Source organism: Paramisgurnus dabryanus, chromosome 9, assembly GCF_030506205.2.
Source record: "Paramisgurnus dabryanus chromosome 9, PD_genome_1.1, whole genome shotgun sequence".
Taxonomy (NCBI): Eukaryota; Metazoa; Chordata; class Actinopteri; order Cypriniformes; family Cobitidae; genus Paramisgurnus; species Paramisgurnus dabryanus.
Genome location: NC_133345.1, coordinates 25,951,350 through 25,975,156, shown reverse-complemented (window position 1 = coordinate 25,975,156; position 23,807 = coordinate 25,951,350). Strand labels below are relative to the sequence as shown.

Below are 23,807 nucleotides of genomic sequence, written 5' to 3'. Positions count from 1 at the left end.
TGGCAAGTTTCGTGGGACAATTTATGATTATACTCCAAGCCAAAAGTCAAACGATCCAACCCCCGTGTCTCTACGATGTTCTGATGCGGAGATATAAGGCTTTGTTTAGTCTGTTGCTAGGGTACTGTATTTGGTTGCTAGGGGAAAAAATGGCATCCACTAGTGATTACCCTCCGAGTCACGAGTCAAACGGTCCAACCCCCGTGTCTCTACGATGTTCTGATGCGGAGATATAAGGCTTTGTTTACTCTGTTGCTAGGGTACTGTATTTGGTTGCTAGGGAAAAAAATTGCATCCACTAGTGATTACCCTCCGAGTCATGAGTCAAACGGTCCAACCCCCGTGTCTCTACGATGTTCTGATGCGGAGATATAAGGCTTTGTTTACTCTGTTGCTAGGGTACTGAATTTGGTTGCTAGGGAAAAAAATGGGATCCACTAGTGATTACCCTCCGAGTCACGAGTCAAACGGTCCAAACCCCATGTCTCTACGATGTTCTGATGCGGAGATATAAGGCTTTGTTTACTCTGTTGCTAGGGTACTGTATTTGGTTGCTAGGGAAAAAAATGGGATCCACTAGTGATTACCCTCCGAGTCACGAGTCAAACGGTCCAAACCCCGTGTCTCTACGATGTTCTGATGCGGCGATATAAGGCTTTGTTTACTCTGTTGCTAGGGTACTGTATTTGGTTGCTAGGGGCGTGGCTTGGGAGTGGCCAATGATGAGCCCAGTGATTACACTCCGAGTCACAAGTAAAACGGTCCAACCCCCGTGTCTCTACGATGTTCTGAATCGGAGATATAAGGCTTTGTTTACTCTGTTGCTAGGGTACTGTATTTGGTTGCTAGGGGCGTGGCTTGGGAGTGGCCAATGATGTGCCCAGTGATTACACTCCAAGTCACAAGTAAAACGGTCCAAACCCCGTGTCTCTACGATGTTCTGATGCGGAGATATAAGGCTTTGTTTATTCGGTTGCTAGGGTGCTCAAATTTGGTTGCTAGGGGCGTGGCTTGGGAGTGGCCAATGATGTGCCCAATTGTTACACCCCTAGTCACAAGTAAAACGGTCCAACCCCCGTGTCTCTACGATGTTCTGATGCCGAGATATAAGGCTTTGTTTACTCTGTTGCTAGGGTACTGTATTTGGTTGCTAGGGGCGTGGCTTGGGAGTGGCCAATGATGTGCCCAGTGATTACACTCCGAGTCACAAGTAAAACGGTCCAAACCCCGTGTCTCTACGATGTTCTGATGCGGAGATATAAGGCTTTGTTTATTCAGTTGCTAGGGTGCTCAAATTTGGTTGCTAGGGGCGTGGCTTGGGAGTGGCCAATGATGTGCCCAATTGTTACACCCCTAGTCACAAGTAAAACGGTCCAACCCCCGTGTCTCTAAGATGTTCTGATGCCGAGATATAACTGTTTGTATTTTATGTTGCTAGGGTGCTCAAAAGTGGTTGCTAGGGGCGTGGCTTAGTAAGTCTGTAAGGATCCTGAGAGACTGATTGGATGCCTGAGTAAAATGAGCCCACCCCCATGTCTCTATGACACTGTGCTGCAAAGATATCCATCTAGGCATTTTATAATGGCAGTCAATGGTATAGGTTGCTAGGGTGCCCAAAATAGTTGCTATGGTAACCTTACACCCCATTGTGGGGTACGTCCTGACAGAGTCTAGCACCCTTTTCAAATTTAGTAACCCACATGTTTCTATGAAATCCTGGCTTGGACCTATGACCCGTCAAAATTTTTGCAATGGTAAGTCTATGGGATTTTGCCCCATTGACTTTTCATTGGGACACTTTTGGGCACCTCTTACACCCCAGGGGTACAACTTACACCCCATTGTGATCTATGTTTTTACAGAGCCTACCACCCTCTTAAAATGTTGTAACCCACATGTTTCTACAAAATCCACGAGCGGAGCTATGACCCATCAAAGTTGGGCCCAATGTTAAGTCAATGGGATTTTGGGGGTGGTTTTACGCCCCCCTTTCGGAAATCCTGCACCCGATCCCTTATAAAAGTCATAGCACACCTCTCCTCAATAATCCAGTCGATTTGAGCCCTCTTTCATGGGTCTACAACAAAGCGTGCGGGACGAGTTAATCGCCGAAAAAAGTGTCCGGATGTAAGAATAAAATATAATAATAATAATAATATCCCTGAGCAATAGTAATAGTGATGCTTTGCATAAATGCAAGCACCACTAATAAGTTTAATAGCAATAACAATATATTGGCTTTTTCAAAGCCAACATAATAAGTTTAAGTGCAACAACAGTATGTTGGCTTTCTCAAGCCAACATAACAATCAAAATGACAAAAGCATCCACACTGTAAAAATTCCTTGTGGCGCTTAAATTTTTAAGTTTAATAAACTTTTTTTGACAAGCAAGTTGTTATAAATTATAAAAAATTAAGTTGAAATCACTTAAGCAAATTAAAAGAAATTGTATATGATTAAACAAATTTAAGTGCAAGTATTTTTTTTTTTACAGTGCAGCAGTTCTGTTTAAATGGATAATGAGGTAAGTTTCTCTACGATCACTACAAGTGACCCTGGACTATAAAATGCCAAAAAAGGTTTGCATTTTCTGGACCCCAAACCACCATCGTCATGTAAACCAACAGCTAAACCGCAAAAAACGTTCCAGTTTAATTTTGGAAATGTTGTGTAAACAGCCCTTAAATGCTCACAGGCATACTAGTCACTGAATTCATGTCCACTACAGTACTGTATATACTGATTCACAATAGGAAAACAGAATGGGATTCAGGTTTTGTAAACGAAGGCACCCACTGTATGCTACTTCGGTACTTAGTGTTTCTCTCCCTCACTTTCCCATTTTCTGCTTTTTACTTTGCCGTTATCTTCTTCTGTTCCTGTTTCACTATCTCTCCAACTTTATCCTTCTCCTCATCTGTCCATATCCCTCTTTTCATGCTCCGCCACACTCTTTGTCTCCATCTTCTTCCCACTATCTATTCCTCTCCATATCTCTCCACACACTCCTTTCTCACTTTCCATCCCCCTTGCTTTCGGTCCTTCTCTCTATCTGCTCTCCACAGGAAATGGTTTCTTTCCCAAAGGGGGGGGGGGTGTTGAAATGGGGGTTCATACTGTCCCAAACAAAGAGGTCAGTGTGTGAATCCTCCAAAAATACAGAGAAGAAAAGGAAGAGCGATAACAATCAGAAACCTTCTCTCATCCGCTTCTCTCTCTCTCACACACACATTCCCTTTTTTCTCCTCTACTTTTATTCATCTTTCTCTTTTTTCACGTCTCACCCGCTCACACAGAACCAAGCGAACTGTGCACTCATGAACCCAAAACCTCCCAAACATACTGTACTTTATTTACAACATGGCCTAATCTAAGACGTTTGGGTTTACCTGACCTCTATGGGAAACATTGGACTGTTTTACGTTGGCATGTAGTCAACACCGGTACATCCGTACAAACACACCCCTCCAAGAAAACCCCATCCAGGTGAGATGAGCGGCATGCAAATGACATGTAAAAATAGGAAACTGTGATACTTAAAAAGGCGAGATAAGAGATTTGAAAATGAGGCACTCTTGGAAAGCGTGCTCCTGATCTGCCGGTGATCAGGTTTGGAGATAGAGAAAGCTTTCCTCTCTCTCTCTATTCACTCCGTCTTTCTTTTTCTCAACCATAAGCCCTTCGAATCTAAGTACACATGACAATCAGAGTCACAGGAACTCCTTCACCCAATATTCTGTGATCAGTTTCTCATCCTCATGTCTATTTAAACCTGCACACCTTTTGTGAAATACAAAAATACACATTTAAGAATGCATTTCTTTGCACTTCTTTTCGTACATCAGTCCATATACACACCTGGTGATGAATGCATTTACATCAGCCCGCATTTTCCGGTCTATATGTGTGACCCTGCCATTATTTATAAATATATAACATATAATATACTAACTTCTCCTCCAACATCTCCATCAGATGTTCCAACTCATCTGGGTGATTCTCGCGAAATTAGACTTATGAGGTGTAATGAAACATTTTGATAAAAAAGTAAATGCAAAGTAAGAGTATTTAAAATAAGAAGAAGCATACAGTTGCAAACATCTCTTCATGTACTATTTTGCACATGATTTCAAATGACATCATACAAACCAATGTTGTTGTTTTTTTCACATTTAAGGGGAACATTTTCATTACCGCAATGTGTCCATGACTGGATTTGGGTTCTTTGACATGGAAATATTTATAATTAAAAAATGTAAAAAATGAAAAGCTTCAATGCATGTTATACTATTAACATTTACAGTAAAGAAACATGTGGTATTTGATGATCATTGGTAAATGTAGAGACCATAATAAGGAATATAAATGTGTCCAAGAAAAATTTTCTCGTCCTCCGCAACAAATTTTAATCATTTAATCATCCCTCAAGGAACTAACATTTTAAAAAAATAGTTGGAAGGGGCATAATTGACTGTGACGCTCAAGATGGCTGACAGGTAAGCAGTTCTTATTTTTTTCTCTCCAGATAAAAGTTGAAATGTTGTTTGTCATACCTAGACAACTTTTTAGTTCTCATTACCGAAACATGAGTTTGTAAATGCATATATTTAATCTAATACCATGTTGTGGTAATGATAATTTTTATAATGAAAATCTAAAAAATTTAAATTATTTTATAGGAAATATTTTTTAAATCCTCTAAAAATAATAGTTATAGTTAGTTAAGATCTTAATCTTATATGTGAAAAAAAAATTGGCTTCAAGGGCTTTTGAAAAAAAAAAACATCTGATGCTGGACACCTTCTAAGTCTAAAATTCGTGCGAATCACCCATCTGCTGCATTTCTGTACCTCTACAACACAATAGAGCAAAGCGGAGACCACACAGAGGTCACAGGTGCCAACACCCAACACTTCCAGTTGGATTGCCATTTAAAGCCCTACTTGATTCCTCTTTTATCATTATGCAGACAATTAAGAAGAACAATAATTAAGGGTATTCATGCATTCCATTCAGGGAAAAGCATGTGTAGCGAGGGGAAGCTCTCCAAGATCATTCCACTGACAGATGTAGATAAACCAGAGATTTGAATAAGGGTAAACAAACCCCGCTGGAGCGAGAAAGAAGGGAGGAAAAGAGCGAGAGAAGATGAAGAGCGCTCACCTTGACGTGTCCTTTTAGGGTGGCAAGGGGTTGGTGGCACCCCCCCACAAAAAGTGGGATGGAGAGCAGTGGGTGGCGGGGCTTATCGGAGGAGTTCTCCTGAAGAGATTATTGGGGGATTAGTTGGGACGCTTGTTCCTAAAACATGATGAAAAGGCGCTCGGTGCATGATAACGCTTTGAACTCCCCACCCGCCACCATCGCGGCTTCAGGCGGTGTTCCGCGAAAAAACAGGAGAGTCAAAGTGGAAAGAACAATAGCAATGCAGAAATGGGAGCCGTTCTGCATTCGTATCTAGCACAACCCAAAAAAAAAAACCAACACGGATAACAAAGTGCATCTCTCTGTTTTTTAGAGGCAGGGATAACCTCTCGCTTATGTGCCCTGATCAAAAGCACTTAAACAATTGCACACAGTTGTTTCTGTAGGAGTGTATATAGTTAATCTACTTCAAGTACCAAAAAAGGGCATTTTAAATAAAAAATATGATAACAATTTTTAGTAAGTCCATTTCAAGTCACTGAGGAAAAGCACAGATGTGACAGGACAGACCCTGACGCCCAGTGACCCCAACAGTTCCAGACTCTCTGGAGGATGTGGAGGGACGACGAGAGATGCCATAGGAATGTGAGATTCGACACGCTATCTCCACCAGATACACACTCCTTCAACCAGGAGATAGCGGAGCGAGAGCAAACGCGATAGGATGCGAATGTGAAAGTTCTGAGCCGAAAATCATCAACAAAGCCCTGCTTCGATAACGAGATTTTTCTTTTTAAAAACCAGGCGAGAGAGAGAGAGAGGAAGGGTGAGAGAGAGAGATTAGGAGGAGGTGAAGGAAAGGTACAGGGAGGGGTGGGGCCTTACAAATTCTCATAATATATGAAATCTTAGAAATGAGAGCCTATCAAGCAGAAATCAATCACTGGGGTTTGTTGTCCAGGAGGATGGCGCCACGCTGAGATAAAAGAGAAGCGTCCGTCTGGGGAGTGGGGAGTGCAGTCTTGTCCAGAAATGGTCGAGGGGAAAAAGATGACACTCACTCAAAACATAAACCGGCATTTTCTTTTCGCACACCCACGCTTCCATGGATTATTTCTTACTTTGAATCATTTAGACACCAGACAACCAACTTACTTATCTTCAATTTGATAGGTTAGCCGAGGAGGGAAGGGTGATAAACAGCGAGGTTGCCAACACTACACTTTCACTTACTACGCACACACTCAAATAAGTTTATAATGAATGAAGATAGCTGTCGTTTCGAAACTATACCAACATTCTGTGAGCATCCATCTTCTGTGGAAATCAGCCAAGCGAGGAACTAAGCTTGTGTGTAAAAGCGTACGGTTCTGTGTGTTAGTCAGCGTTATCTCTGAAATGTTTGAGAACATGGCCTGAGCCAGGAAACCTCTCCCAGAGCTGACATCACATGATCAGATGGACCAACAGCACATGACAGAAGAAAGATCATGGTCTTCCTGGTTTCACTGTGAAACACAAAGCCCTTACACAAGTGCAGTGACTTTGCTGACCTCTTTGCAATTACCTATATCATGATAGTTGGGGTGTGACGATTCTCCAAATCCTCGATTTGATTACATTTTCGATTCTAAGGCAACGGTATTCTCGGTTTTTACATTTTTTTGAAAGAACAGGTTGCTATGCCATTTTTAGACTAGACTTTTATGAAATATAATATCTGACCTTGAACCCAGAGATGCCCTGCAATGTTAGTCGTGCTGCCAGTGGAAAAATATGGTACAGGCACATACCTGATAAAACAAAACTTCCTGTCAGACGAACATTCCTGTCAGTACTTTGCACCTTAAAAACGTGCTTTTATTACCGTCAGACGAGATTGTGAGACTATACCCCAATAAGTCATGTTTAAATGCTGTTTTCATAACTCTTAAGCAACTGAAATAAGTTGTCGGGAAACTTAAACAGATCTCGACCGGTCCTGGCACAGACGCCGCAGTTTTTTTTCACTTAGCAAGCTGACCTGAAGTGACATAGGGGCGTAGCAGCATCGACAATTTCATTTGTTTAAATCGAAGTACGAGTTTGTGACTTCATTTCGATCGATTTTAATTTAAAATCGAAATCGTGACACCCTTACATGATAGTAAATGTTAACATTAAAAACGATTAAAAAAAAGAGTACACTTCCAAAAACGTCAAATGTGTGTACTACTGTATTGTGTGTACTACTGTATTATACGCAGATGTTATCGGATGATAAAACCATGATGGTACTTTATAATTAGGATAAAGGATTTTGAAGGCCCATACCGATACAAATGTTTGTTGGTTTTAAAATCCGATATTCCGATATATCAGGCGATGTTTTTTTTTTCAGAAACGCGCAACAAAACATTAACAGATTTCCCTAACATTAGTTATTATATTAATTATTATGAGTTTTAACTAAAATAATATGATAATGGTTTTTAAAAAGAAATTTGTTTCTTTTATTGTCACAACAGAACGGAGGAACATCAAAATATATTAAAATTCTGATAAATAAAATTTATAAAAATACAAACTTAAGATATGAAATGTAAAGGCCTTTGAACAAAAAACACTAAAACAACAACAACCAAATCAAAGTTACCAGTTTTAAAAGACTTTAACTTTGAATAAGACTGGAGACAAATTCTGTTAAGTTCTGATAAATAACAACAACAGCAAAATATAAATTGCTGATCACTTGACTCAGGCAGTGGCTAGACACCTAAATCTGGACCCCACCAGCAGATCTGGTTCAGAGCGCTCTGTCAAAAACACCAACAGTGAGGAAATCTAATGAAGGCTGTTTCGTCCATTTTTTTTAAAATATTCATTTACCGGCCATTATGAATGCCGACACCAATAGTTTGGAAAATGCCTAATATCGGCCTGCCGATATATCGGTCAGGCTCTATTTATAATATCTTCAGTTTTTAGTTGTTGACCCCTTACCTCACTGGTGACTCCATCAGTGGGCTCATCTGATTGGATGCTGCCAGAAAATGGACCCCAAACAGTGTCAACCGGCAGATCCCTGAGGGCCAGGACCTTGAGGTCATCAGCAGCCCCACTTAGCATAAGATCATCTGTTTACATACAGACACAAAGAGAGAGAGAGAGAGAGTGTGTGTTAATACAGTGTTAAAACATATCTGAACAAACATTTAAAATGATTAGCAGATGATTTTAGATCTAAGCATCATAATTCTGCAGATAACTTATATAATACATGCTTATGTTACAGACATGATTGATAGCACAAATTGTGCATCTTGTCAAAAAGAGATGCGACTTGCAAATTTGTGACCTTGCATGTGAAAACCCTGTCAAAGTAATTATTTTTGATTGACTGTTTTCTACATAAAATCATTTTAATCATTGATATCTTTATTACTAACTGAGTAAGATCATGTCAAAGACTGAAATAAAAGTTTGATGCATCCAATCTCATTATATTATAAGAAGTTGGCATAAATTTATTAGGCATGGTGACATTTCACTCTGTGAATTTATAAACAAGAGTGAAAATCCTATTTTTTACATTAAAGCATCCACCTAGCAACCACCTGTCCAGCATCAGCACCACTAGAGGGAGTTTGATGCTCACGAGCACCGGCGCTGCCCCAAAACATGGAGAACTTTTGTACTTCCTATGAGCGATAAGAAGAACAACTATGGAAGTCAAGGCTTTGGTGAGTCACAAACGCAGGCCTGACAGGAACAAACACAAGCTTCACAAATAAAGATAGAGACACAGCTGACACAAAGCCGTGTAACACGTAATGCACTCTATGAAAGAGGCAGCAGTTAGCAGCAATTGACCTGCGATGGTGCTACAGCCGGTTCCTGCATCCCCATCCCTGCCTAACCCCCCAGCCTCGCTTTTGGGGGTCGGGCTAAAGTGCCACAGCGATAAGAGTGTTTGTCTAACACTCTCCATGTCAAAACACTCATCTATCTTCTCTATATCTATCCCCACCAGAGAACAACAGACAGACGCTGATAAAATGGCTTTCCCACAGCCAAGACGTGGAGCGGGGGAGGGCGAGAGGGCATTGAGAGAGCAAGAGAGAGAGAATAGGTGGAATGGGAGAGCTCAATAAGAAGAGAGAAACATGCTGGATAAAAACCTTGAGAATTAAAAAGACTAAAAAAGATAAGAAGAAATTCTGAAATGCCGAAAATTGCTGTCATATCTCTGTTAAATGTTTAGTTAGTGGTGGGTCAGGTTTGGCATTAGTCAGAAGATGCTGGGCTTTTATCAGTGGTCTGAGGGTTATAGTGTCATTCGTCTATGTTTTTTAATCTAAGATGGGCATCAGAACCCACACTGACCGCTCACATGACCTGATCTTATCAGTACACAAGCCATTACTACCAATGACCAACTCTATGTGCCTCTGGTGTAACTCCTTCATGAGCAATTTCTACACTATCTGTTGAGATACATTTCTGTTTGGCAGATAGTGACTGCCAACAGGTAAGTCTTTGAAGGTAAAATGTCAGATGTTTTTACAAGAAAACAACAAAGTCTTAATAAAATCTTATGGATAAATCTTACTAAAACATGCTGAGATTACATTTCACTGCAAAATCAAAGGAAAAATATTTTGCATAAAGAACTAATACGCCTAATAGGACTATTAGGACTGAATGTGCTTCAATGTCACTGAATTTCGTTTTTGTTATCATTCTCAAAGCTAAACCTTAGACTTAACAGATTCCAACTAGTAATACAGCATTTCATATATATTACAGTAAACAATACTCTCATACACTATGTGACCTTGCTTGTGAAAACCCAGGTAAAGTGATTTTTTTTGTGATTTACTGTTTTCTACATAAAATCATCCTAATGTAAAGAACAATCTGAGAAAATATAATCTAATCTATAACACTGCGTGACTGGTTCCCAAAAATGTATGCCACCCTTATCGATGGCATGGCGACGGGTCCATGTGGTTCTTATCAATACCACTCCACACTGGCAGTGTCCACGCAAGGTCTTATCAAATGCCTGAATCCACAGACAGGAGAATGGCCAGTCTGTTATATAAAACAAGAAAATAAGCCTATCACAAATGCAACACCAGCAGGCAAAATCACAGACACAATAAAAAGAAAGACTGAAAAACAGGTAGAAAGAAAGACAGACAGAAAGAAATAAGGCCAGGGTGAAAAAAGGTAATAAATAAATAAAAGTGGAAAGAAGAAAGGAAGGAAAAAATTAATAAAAAAGAAAGAAAGAATTGAGCATGAAGAAAGGCAAAAATGAAGAAAATAAAGAAAGAATGTGGAAAGAAAGGAAGAAAGAAATAATGTTAAAAGGTGGAAAGAAAAATATGAAAATGTAAATAAAAAAGTTTTAAAACAGGTGAAAAAATTTAAAAATAAAGGTGAAAGAAGAAAGAAAGAGAGAGAGAGAAATAAAGATGGAAAGATGGAAAATAAACAAGTATAAAAGAAAGAAATGAAGAAAAAAGAATGAAAGTTAGAAAGGGCGATTTTTTTTTATAAATAAATAAAGGTTGAAAGAAAGAAAGAAAAAGGAAGAGAATGAAGAATTGAAAGAAATAATGAAAGAAAGAAAGGCTGGATGAAAAAAGGAACTAACTACCTAACTGACTAACTAACTAACTAAATAAATAAATAAAGGTGGAAAGAAAGAAGGGAAGGAAGAAGGAATGTAGAAAAAAGTAGAAAGAAAAAGATGAAAATGTACATAAATGTATAAAGAAGGGTAGAAAAAAGGTGGAAAGAAAGAAAGAAAGAAAGAAAGAAAGAAAGAAAGAAAGAAAAAGAAAGAATGAAGAATAGAAAGAAAGAAAGAAAGAAAGAAAGAAATAATGAAAGAAAGTAAGGCAGGATGAAAAAGGAACTAACTAAATAAATAAATAAATAAAGGTGGAAAGAAAGAAAGGAAGGAAGAAGGAATGTAGAAAAAGGTGGAAAGAAAAAGATGAAAATGTACATAAATATATAAAGAAGGGTAGAAAAAAGGTGGAAAGAAAGAAAGAGAGAAAAAGAAAGAAAAGGAAGAATAGAAAGAAAGAATAAAAGAAAGAAAGGCAGAATGAAAAAGGAACTAAATAAATAAATAAATAAAGGTGGAAAGAAAGAAAGGAAGGAAGAAGGAATGTAGAAAAAGGTGGAAAGAAAAAGATGAAAATGTACATAAATGTATAAAGAAGGGTAGAAAACAGGTGGAAAGAAAGAAATAAAGAAAGAAAGAAAGAAAGAAAGAAAGAAAGAGAGAAAAAGAAAGAGAATGAAGAATAGAAAGAAAGAAAGAAATAATGAAAGAAAGGCAGGATGAAAAAGGAACTAAATAAATAAATAAATAAATAAATAAAGGTGGAAAGAAAGAAAGGAGGAAAGAAGGAATGTAGAAAAAGGTGGAAAGAAAAAGATGAAAATGTACATAAATGTATAAAGAAGGGTAGAAAACAGGTGGAAAGAAAGAAAGAAAGAAAGAAAGAAAGAAAGAAAGAAAGAGAGAAAAAGAAAGAGAATGAAGAATAGAAAGAAAGAAAGAAATAATGAAAGAAAGGCAGGATGAAAAAGGAACTAAATAAATAAATAAATAAATAAAGGTGGAAAGAAAGAAAGGAGGGAAGAAGGAATGTAGAAAAAGGTGGAAAGAAAAAGATGAAAATGTACATAAATGTATAAAGAAGGGTAGAAAACAGGTTGAAAGAAAGAAAGAAAGAAAGAAAGAAAGAAAGAAAGAAAGAAAGAAAGAAAGAGAATGAAGAATAGAAAGAAAAAAAGAAAAGGTAGATTATAGGGCATAGGTGGGCAAGCATAGCTGTCCACAAACCAATGTGTTTAACAGTTTGGTAAACAGCCTAAAGGCAACACAAATCACTCCATCAGTGTAGTCATACTCACAGTTATCACAGTCACACACTTCCACTGAGAGAAGATTTACTTTAACTCAGCTAAACCCATCAAAATAAACCAACTCAATCCCACATTTCTCTCTTGTATTTTAAGTGCACTATATACTGTATTTGCACATCCTTTCTGCCATCACGCATGTTGACAGCAGTTTTTTCAGACATGTGTTTTAAAAGAACATACCAGTTCTGTTAGTCCAAGTTATGGAGAGTCAGTAAGAGTCATGCTGGTGGTTATAAAAGCAATCCACCAGCAAACTGCCAGCAGAGAGAAATTTATTTTATGACGCTTCAAGTGAAAAGTGGTTTCGCTAATGGAGTGTGGCTCTTACCATTTTCCTCTGAGACAACTGACACAAACACTTACTGCAGACACTATTATGTAGACACGTGCGTGAATTGAGTAGGAATCACTAAACCATTACAACACACTCTGAAAATACACCTAATATCAGCCCTGAACCAAATAAAGCTCTCCATGTTTGTATACAACAATACTATGGCAGAAAAAGCTCATCTTTTGATGAAGAAGTGAGTTTTACTCATGTAGTTACTCCTGCTAAGAATTTCACGGCTCTTTGGGCTTCTCTATCAGGACTAATTGATTTTTAAAAAGACTATTGTTGATATCAAATGAGCAGATCGCTCCGCGGCCATTGATTTTTTGACACAGTACAACAGGAAATCTTTATCAGAGGCACACTACGACCCTACGCTAATAGGTGGGGCTTAACCTCTGCTGAATGACAAATCCAACGCTTTCCCAAACCATACAGGGTGGGAGGAGAGTGTATACACGATCCTCAGTGTGTAACGTTATATGCATGTAATGCAAACTCCTATAGGCACAACAGTTTGTGTAGCCCATCAGTAGCTCTCGACAATCCACACACACATACTAGTCCTTTATACTGCAGCTAACCTCACCAAAACATCCGTCAGTCAAGGAGTTCAGTTGAGAAGATACAAATTTCTAGGATACGCATCACATATTCAGTGCGGCATCATTTCCATTTTACCCTTCTTTTGCTGGGTGAAGATAAGACACCTGCGTTGGCACTCTCATCAGATGAGCTTCAAGAGAACTTTATCATTGACATTTACTAGTGTTTACACAACTAATTTCTCTTAACTGTACTTCTGAACTTTTATCTGACCAACACAAGGCCCGGAGAAGAGCAGATGCCAAACAGCAAATATGCAAAGGATAGCAAAGGCGAACTATGCTCAAATGGAAAGCATTCCACGGCGCTCCAAAGATGTGCCTTTGAAGACACCCGCCTGGAGAAACAAATAAATACAAAATGTATGATAAAGTCCACCGTGGAGAAAAAAATAAAGGCAAAAAATACAGGAAAAGACAAAATGCAAGCCTAATGAAAGTACATTTAAATATAAATATTATTTAGTATTAACGGGACAGTTCGACCAATTCTGTCATCATTTACTCACTCTAATTGTTTTAAGCCTGTATGATTTTCTTCATTCTGTTGAACACAAAAGAAGATATTTTGATAAAAAATGGTAAGCACACAGTTGACGGTACCCATTGACTTCATAGTATTTGTTTCAAGTCAATGGGAGCTTACCATCATTTATCAAAATATATTATTTTGTGTTCAACAGAATTAAGAAATTCATTCGGGTTTAAAGCAACGTAGGGAGAGTAGATTATGACAGAATTGTCATTTTTGGGTGAACTGTCCCTTTAAGTATATAGCCTGCTGAGACCAATGACTCCAAAAATTAAGTTTTAAGAGCTACAGTACTGTCAAAACTAACCAGTTGATAAACTTTACTAAATAATTAGAGTTCAGTCTTTCTGAAGGGTCAATTAACCTAAACCAACAGGGGGCGACAGGTGCAGTTAGACTTAACGGTGACATCAAAACAAAAGTATATGCTAGGTCAAAATCAAGTTTAGGCTATAAAACATCTAAAACCCTTGTATGGTACCCTTCCCTCAGATTTGTATAAGTGACACAAAATGTGGAACATTGTTCATTTATATATTAATAAAAAATTATATTTTTAATATTTAATATCTATAAGTCCATCTACAAATAAATAGTATGTATTTATTTAATAACTTGCTTGTGAAGATTTTGCTTAAGAATGTATTATTTTAGTATTAAATATACATTTAAATGTTTTTGGTTAAGAGACCATATAGATGCCCTAAAATCTTTCGTAAGACTCTAGGCCCGAGCTTACATGTGTGCGTTTCTCCATTTCCCCGTCTTCCACCATCGTTACCCTTTCACAAATTGAAAGTGAGGACCTTCCAGAAACTCGTCCTGATAATCGCACATAAATTAATTAGAAAATGTTTCTTGACATTCTCGCTGCATAGACAAGGGAAAAGACTCCGGGAAAAGCCATCAAATTAATTGTACGGTATGTGACTTCGATAATTAATTCAATAATTATTTCATGTCTACTTTAGCAACTCCTTCTGGCTGCGAAAAGGGACATTTTAATGATAGCAGAATAAGGATTTAGATTCCGAAAAGAAAATATGAGAAATTATGCAGAAATGCTGCGCTGTGAGAAGTTCGACATTAAAAATAACGTGACTGCGTAAGCTGGGTTTGAAAGTCAAATAGGAATCTAAGCCCGGAAACAAAAAGCAAAGTTTAAGGATCATATAAAATACAATTTACCATGTAATATTTAACATTTTGTAGGTCGAGATAAAAAAGCTTATTTGTGAGAAATTGTGGCCATGTCAACTGTTTTATGCAACAGATCAGATTTCTTTGCATACAGTATGCACAAGCTGTACTGTAAGACATTTACAAATCCTATTGATTATGACATATTGCACTTGTACAGTAAATACTGCCATACAGGTACATTGTAAAAAATGTAAATTGTATACAGGTGTATTGTAAAAAAATGATAGGAAACTAACTTAAGGAAATAAACTTAAAACTAAACAAATATTTATTCCAAGAGTCAATATTAATCCATAGCAACTGACATGGCACAATGCCTCTTTCCTGCTCATTTCTTATTATTACCCAACACCGTTTACAGTGCTGCTTCTCACATGTATCTTGTTTAAAGGATTTTTTACTAGAAAAAAATTATGTTGTGGTGTTCAAATGCAAACACAAGAAGCACACGGAGAACAAATAATAAGGGAAGTTTTAAAGAGAACGGCATGCGAGTGCCTGGCGGAGGAGAGATAGAGGGCAGGAGGAAAGACAAACCGAAATGCGGGCTAGAGAGAGACAGGAAGCGGCAGCACAGCACAGGCATCTGATAGGGCTGGTAATCGGCGTGGCGTTGTCCCGGCTGCAGACGCCAGTTTGGGCCACATGGAGCAGCTGGAGAGATATCAGCAGAGCTCTGCAGTGAGAAATGTTCCTCTAGATTAAACCCCACACCTCTCAATCATCAACAGAGGAAGAGAATGACAGACAGTAAGGGAAGAGTATGTTCTTAATTACAGATAAATGGCCCTTCCTACACAGTCAATCATCATTGCAAGGAAGCCGTTCGGTTACGGGGGCCGCTCGCACGTGACAATTCTCCAAAACATAAATTGTTTCTCGTGTGACGTACACGAGGTTGCCGTTGCGCTCCGTTTAACCGCAAGTGTGGGACGAATGTCCCGCAGCCCACTGTGTAAAAAATAAAGTTCCAGCATTCTGCAGGTGTGTGTGGGACGCGTGCCAAGAAAAAAATGCTACAAAGGAAACGTGCTGACAGTCAGAATCAGTGAAAAAAACACACAAAGACATTTTGTTATTGTTAACTTACGCTATCAACCTCAACTGAACTGAGTCATACAGCATCAGATAATTAGATTCTTGGAAAAACAACAGAGCTGAATCTGCTTCTCAGTTCTTTGAAAGATGTTAAATAAGCACGCATGCTGAAAGGTAAGGGATCGAGACGGTGGGCAATGAAAGTGATGCGAATTCCCACACGAATTCGTGGAACATGCTGTGCTGGGATAACAGGGGTAACGCGGGGAAATGAGAAAGCAAGTTGGAGTGGAGGTTAACGGTCTGACGCGGCTCCCGCTCTGCTCGGCGTCTGATAACAGCTCCGCTTGAGTCCCTCACAGTGCTGCGAAACCACAGCCGGATCTCAGGAAGAAATAATAAAAGATTGCAGAAGAAGCCAAGATAATCAGAATAACTGAAAACCATCGACTTTGCAAGCCGTCAGGCTGTCATTCTTTCAGACGTACGAGTGAGAAAGTTATGTTTGGGACCTTGGCATAATGCCAGCTGCTTTTACAATAGCGTTTCATGTCTGTGCCCTCAAACACCTGCTATCACGCTACTGTTTTCCATTAATCTGTTAAAACTATCGTTTTTTTGTGTATTGTAGTCTATTCATGTGCTGTATATAAATATACACACTGCTGTTTAAAAGTTTAGGGTCACTTGAGTCTCTCAAGAGCTTATTCAATACTGTGCAAAAAGCCAGGGTTATACAAAAAAAAAAGTGTGAGCCATTCCCACAGTTACATTTATAGTTTAGTATTATTCTAAAACGTGGAAAAAAGTAAGTGACCCTAAACGTTTGAATGCTAGTATATAGATATTTTTATATACCTGGGCAGACCAGCTAAAAGGTGGTACTGGTTTAATATGTTTTCTTGTTAATGCGAAGATGACGTAATAGCCAAACATCCAGACCTGAGCTAGAAATAAAATGGTTGCACGCTCAATGTGACCCTAACACTGGAGATTACTGTTATCGTAATCTTGCTTATAAGCACTGGGGTCTTTTAAGGCAAATACTGTACGTGTTTTCAACTGCATCTTACAAACCAAATACTGTAACAAACACAGTTTAACCACACTAACCACATAGTTGATGAGTCTGACAGCATGTCAAGATTACTTGCCACTTGTATTTTGATATGACTTTGTCAGGACAGATACTGTACAACACCACCATATTTACAGGGAATGCCGATCTCCACTAAATTATTATTAGTGTTATAGCTGTGATGTTTTTTAAATGATAATGGAGTACAAAAAGACTAGAGTATATATATATATATATATATATAATCTGACTGATGTCTTTTTTCTGAGAGTGACAGGCAGCAGATCAAAATAAACCTGTGACTAAATCTTTTGAAATGCAGAGCAGAATTGGATATTAGATGCATACACTGCGGTGCTCTGATCTAAGGTTCCTCATTTAGCAGCAAAACAATGGGTCCAGGAATGAGATTGAATGACTCTTCAGAGCATTTCACTCCTCCAGTCGGGTGTTGTAGACATGTCTGATAAAGGCACGGACTGCAGGCGCTTTTGTCTCACTGAGAACAATATAAATATGTTCAACAAGGACTACCACACGCTATGCGGTATAATCATTTAATTCAAAGAAGCTTGCTTGTTTGAACAGTGCAGAATAGTTTTAGTTTTTTGAAGGTTTCTTTGATTTTAAGTTGAAGGGTGCAATTATTTCTGTAAAAATCACTTTCTCCTATCCTGACTTAAGATGCAGGGACAATCACAAGTAGGCTATTCATTGAGTGATTTAAAAAAGACCCCAAAAACTACATTAACCTAGTATACCCCACAATGGGGTGGAGCTAATAGTATGAAGACATCATAAGATGCAAAAGTGTATTAGGAATTCTGTCATTCAAATGGAATTAATGGAATTTTAGAAAAAAGAAAAGTACAGATTATTAGTACAAAATATGCATGGTTTGCACCTACAAACCACCTCTCTCTCTCTCTTATGTTATTTTGACCTGTAAAGGAAAACATCACCTTTTTTAAATATTTTACTATGTTCTTACTTCAACTAAGACAAATTAATACATACCCATCTTTTTCAATGCGTGCACTCAATCTTTGTACAGCGCGTTGTGAATGTGTTAGCATTTAGCTTAGCCCCATTCATTTCTTAGGATCCAAACAGGGATGAATATAGAAGCCACCAAACACTTCCATGTTTTCCCTATTTAAAGCCTTTTACATAAGTAGTTACACGAGTAAGTTTGGTGGCACAAAATAAAACATGGCGATTTTTTAAGCAGATAAAAATGAGAACTATATTGTATGGCGGAAGAGCACTTAGTTTGCAGCACTTCGACCTTGGCGCCCATTAACATCATCACTCCTGACTAATCCCCCTCTCGCTCCAACTTCCGGCAATATTACTGCGCCCGAGGTCGAAGTGCTGCAAACTAAGTGTTCATTTTTTATCTGCTTAAAAAAAACGCCACGTTTTATTTTGTGCCACCATATGTACTCGTGTAACAACTCATGTAACGGCGCATTCACACAGGGCGTCAGCGTTAACGCTTCCCATTCACTTTTAATGGTTGATGTCATGCGTTGCCGAACTGAATTGTGGAACTGTCGGCGCCGCGTCAGTGCCGTTGCTCGTGGCAGAAGTTGAACATTTCTCAACTTTTCAAGCGGCAACGCGTGCGTCAGCCAATCAGATCGCCTTATGCAAATAACCTAGGCAGAGCCAGCCAATTACGTTTATGGAAGAACGGAGCATGTGTAGCATTCACTGTGATTGGCTGTTGGCCACGCTTCAGACAAGCCTTCCGTGAAGCGTTAACGCTTACGCCCCGTGTGAATGTACCGCAAGTGTCTTTAAATAGCATAAACATGGAAGTGTTTGGTGGCTTCTAAATTTATCCCTGTTTGGATCCTAAGGAATGAATCGGGCTAGGCTAAATGCTAACACATTCACAACGCGCTGTACAAAGATTTAGTGCACACATTGAATAAAGATAGGTCTTTATTAATTCGTCTAAGCTGAGGTAAAAACCTAGTAAAATATTGAAAAATGGTGGTGTTTTCCTTTAAACAAATGTTTAATAATTTCAAAATAAAAATATATATTTGCACCCATACCCAATATTTCTACTGTATGGATTTTTGCGAACAAAATCATGACATAGGACTGTGATACGCAACCACACTTCTACTTCAATTCAGTTTTGCTCTTACATTTGTTGCACTTCTCCCCCCCCCTCTCTATCCCTCTCTTTCTGACCAATGCTGATATGTTTTTAATTTTCAAGCTCTCAGGACTCTTCAGGAGGTCTATGCAGATTTTCGTGCGTCTCTGCTGACGCTGTAAAAACCTGACCAACACCTTTGCACCTATCAGCATCCCTCCAGGCCTCTCATCAATGCCAGCTTTCGCACCCGCAAATAATTTATCAGCATTTAAATGCCACAGATAATATGCACACACTGCTCCCTCCGATTCCTTATAATTAAATATGATAAAATCCTACCACACCCGGTAAATAATAATAATCATTATTATCATAGCCATTATACTGTTTCATATGAGTCATTTGAATTACTCGCGTGGATAAGGAATGCCGGAGAGGGCGGAATGCTGGCCAAGCAGGAACGTACGGAGCTGGTTTAGTCAAGGTCTAACATAGACAAACTCTAAAAGGAAGAGAGAAAGAGAGGGAGAGAGTGAGAGAGAAAGAGGAGCAACGGTCTGCCAGCTAGAAGGGATTACTGTGACGGCCATTTGCATATCAAGAATTTTAAGCAGAGAGGAAAATATCAAACCCTCCAGCCAGCAAGGTCATTTTGAAGATAATTTTTTATAATTTATTTTGCATATCATGCAGCAGGACACGTTATAGATTAAAAAGCTGCTTTGCCATATCAACCCATTCCTGACACTTCTGCCTAACTACTGCCTATCAATTTATTCAACAGAACCCCACCCACAAAATATTTAAAAAAGATATAGTATTAGCAATAGTATTTTACGACGTAATACAGGGTTGATTTATAGGATGCAGAGACCACCTGTGCAAATAAGTATAAGGTATCAAACTTAGTTGATACAGAGAACCTTTCACTATACAATTTTAAAGAATAATTGTATTTATTAATATTTGGGAGTGACAGAGAAGAATATGAAACAGGCCCTGAGTGCTTTGTTGTTGTTTTAAATTTACATTTTCAAATTTATTCAGTATCCTCAAAAAACAGCAAATTGTACTCATCTCTACACTGTATGTTTCTTAAAGATGCAAATTTGACTGTCAACTGATAAGGAATATATATATATTTGTTTATTTATGGCTTAAGTCCTGTCTCTTTATCTGTGTGTTTGTGTTTGCATGTACAATAAAGCTTCATAAAAACTGATAAGAATGAGAATGGATGAGAAATTGTCAGATGTGGACAACAATTGTATTCGGCAACATCAAACCAAGAAATGAGGTGAAGGACAAACAAAACAGACAAACATTTAGTCAAGACTAACAAAAGAATTGCATAATGCTAATAAATAGAGTTTGGCTGCCGTAAGAATTTTATCCATCACACAAACCCCCCAGAAAAGAAAGTGCCAGGGCTGAAAAGGCTGTGACATCATGTCATACAGCCCAATCATCTCTGAACGAAGTCAGTCTGGTGCCTAATACCAAAAGTCATGTGTCAGTAAAAAAGCGAGGGGAATGCAAACAGTGCCTGATAAAATATTTTTCCATACAATCAAACGTTCCTTTCCCAGAGGCTTATGGAAAAAGTCAGACAGACCGCCGCAACAAGCACACAACTCTGTGTCTAACGCTGAGGGGACAAAACCGAAGAAACAAGATGGAAAAAGTGCATGTCTGCATACGGCGGGGGGTGCGGGTTGAGATGGAGAGACCGGTGATGGTGGGATGCGAGGGGGGGTCATGATGATAAGGGAAAAATTCAGACCGGTCAAAGTTTCCCTTTTGCCAATCGTGCTCCTGATAAAAGCAGCGCCTGCTCCAGTACTGATAGAAGGCCTATCTCTCTCCTGCCCCCCCTCTTTCTTTCTCTCTTTCACTCCCCCTCTTCCTTATTCTCCTGGCAGTTAGTTTGTTAGAGGAAAAAAAGCCTATCGCATTCACATCGCCAGCGCTGTCATCAAGCGGCAACCGCACAGCAATTAATATCACTCCAATTACTGTTAAAAGGACAGGCTGGAACAAGCCGATAATAAACACATCCTTGACGTGAAAAATTAAAACAGGCGCACACACACACAGAAACGCGCACATATTTAGGCGATTTCTAAATATTTGAGATAAAGAAAATGCCTTGCATATTGAATCACGTCATACTCTACTAGATCCTCACTATCGCTAAACTGTGCTGCTCAGCCGTGTGGTCCTGAGAGAAAAAGATTAGGAAAAGATAGCAAAACGCATATTGCCTTATCCAGACAGATATTAAAGATTCCCAATTTGTTGTTTACTGAACGCAGTTAGTAAAAATAACATTTTTCCTTAGGATGTCTTACGAATTTAAACAGCCGGTTTGAGCCAAAAACAAGACAAATCTTAGCGGTTCATGCATGCTTATTCATTTAGATTTTTTGTGTTGAGCTCCACCTTATACATTGTGTGCTTTATGTTTGAGTAATAAGTCTTGGTTTGCAGTTAGTTGCTTTGTACCACAAAAACAAAATAGCATTGATTTGGATACAAGTGGCAACCGTATTTATTACATATTGTAAATGAATAATTCTGCCAAATATATTTCTGGGTTAACCATCACGAGTCTACATGAAAACATTGCTATCTGACTAATGCTATTTCATCAAGGCACCATCAAGTACACATTTACAACTTTATCTCCACACGATAAATTTTGCATTTCTCAGACGTGCCACCAGTGTGATGTAACACCTTGCAAAAGTTTTGCAGTTCTTGATTTACAACTGAGAAAATTCAAGCAAGATCCAAACAAATATGTACTATAAAACTTTCTCCAAGATGTGCAATTGCTGTCTAAAACTCCTATAAGAAATCACATTAAAAACAGAAATGATTAAGTCTTGGCCCATAATGTTTTATGACAGGTGGCTGACAGTGTGACTACGACTGGCCCTTTCTGAGGAGCCAGTGACTCATGCATTAGTTAAACAATCCTGAAGGAGGAACAGATAGAGTCTGACCTGGGCCGTTCCAATGAGGTTCACCTTCTTCCTCTTCCTCCTCTTCTTCGTCTTCAGAACAGCGAAGTCTTTTTTCATCTTCCTCAGACTCATCTTGTGCCCCCAGCGACTCGTGTGTTCTCGGCTCTGTGGATGACCAGAGGAATGTTGCGACAACAGGAAATTAATATTCAAAAATTTTGCATGTTTATTAATAATGTTTGGAAAACAGCCAATACATATTGGAAATATGCACTGTGACCACATTTGTGTTTTATAGTTTTTTTATGTTATTATAACAAATCTGCCTGAAATGCTTGTTGCTGATCATTCACAGCATTCTGCAGTTACATACTTTGTATAATGAATGTAAAAATATATAATTGATGATTGACTCATGTCTTATGAGATACAAAGAAGAATGTCTTAAAGGGATCTTAAAGGGATAGTTCACCTTAAAATGAAAATTCTGTCATCATTTACTCATCCTCATGTTGTTCTAAACCTGTATAAATTTATTTTTTCTGATGAACAAAAAAGAATATATTTTGAGAAATGATGGTAAAAACATTGCAGATAGTGACCATTGACTTCCATAGTAGGAAAAAAATATTTTTGAAGTATTGTGATAAATGATAAAGAAAATATTTTGATAAATGACGGTAAGCACACATTTGATGGTACCCATTAAATTCCATCATATTTTTATTCCTACTATGTAAGTCAATGGTCACTATCTGCTGTGTGTTTACCATCATTTTTCAAAATGTCTTCTTTTTTTGTTCATCAGAAAAAAAGAAATTGATACAGGTTTAGAACAACATGAGGATGAGTAAATGATGACAGAATTTTCATTTTAAGGTGAACTATCCTTTTAACAATGTCTCATGCACTTATATGTGACCCAGTCTGGAAAATCCAACTAAAGTATTTTTTTTAAGATTTACAGTTTTAAACTTTTAACATAAATCATCCTACATAATGTAAAGAACATTCTGTGGGAAATAACCTTGATATCTTCAATATTGACTAAGTCCAAGATTGAAATCAATGTGAAATCAATGAGTAAAATCAAACTTTGATGCTCATAATCTCAAAATCAGATTATGAGACTTTAACCCGGATTTCAGATTAGGAGACTTTAGCCCCGATTTCAAAGAGAGGGTCACATATTTGCTCAGACACCAAAAGTTTACAATTAAAAGTCAAATAGCTCAATATTAACTCATGAATATAATGCCACAGAAAATATTAAGAGACCACTCCAGTTTAATCATCATTTCTAAAAGTATTTCAGTCCAGTTTATATATTTATACTGAATTTCAACAAAAGCAAAGCTCAGGAGTGACAAAGTCACCCAACAGCAAATGTAAAAGACAAGACCCATGAAAGATGTGATTAAAAATCAGGGTTATTCCTTAAAATTTATATTTTTGAAATTTGAAAAAATGCATGTTAAAATATATTGAGAAATGAACTTTGGACCATGTTTTCCCAATTTAAATTTTCAGTAAAAAAATACAATTAAAATATTATTTTTATTAGGAGTTTAGTGGAAATGTTGTCAGTAGTTGACAGAATAAAAAATATTATCATTTTACTTAAATACTATAATTAGTAAATTTAGAAAAAATTCAATATAATCTTGAAATGGTCTCCTAACTATTTCTACGTCAGTAAACATTTCTAAATAAGTTACCAGCATGCTGGCCGTATATCCATTTAACTCGTTTTTAAAAATCTCCCTTTTAGTTTTTTGGACCCCAGATATCATGTTTCCTGTCTCTTTAATATTTATTACTCAGAGGTGGTGTGTGTGGGGGGCCGGTGGTG

At 38.0% G+C, this 23,807-nt stretch overlaps 1 protein-coding gene across 1 annotated transcript in view; it reads right to left on the bottom strand.

Moving 5' to 3' along the window:
* The window catches only part of zfpm1 (zinc finger protein, FOG family member 1), an 81,023-nt gene that overhangs the window by 19,081 nt on the left and 38,135 nt on the right, over positions 1-23,807 (bottom strand). The window contains exons 3-4 of the mRNA XM_065283331.2: positions 21,995-22,120; positions 8,130-8,263 (exon numbers count right to left, since the gene is read on the bottom strand). Of these exons, the coding sequence (XP_065139403.1) occupies positions 8,130-8,263; positions 21,995-22,120 (260 nt within the window). The remainder of the gene's footprint in view (positions 1-8,129; positions 8,264-21,994; positions 22,121-23,807) is intronic.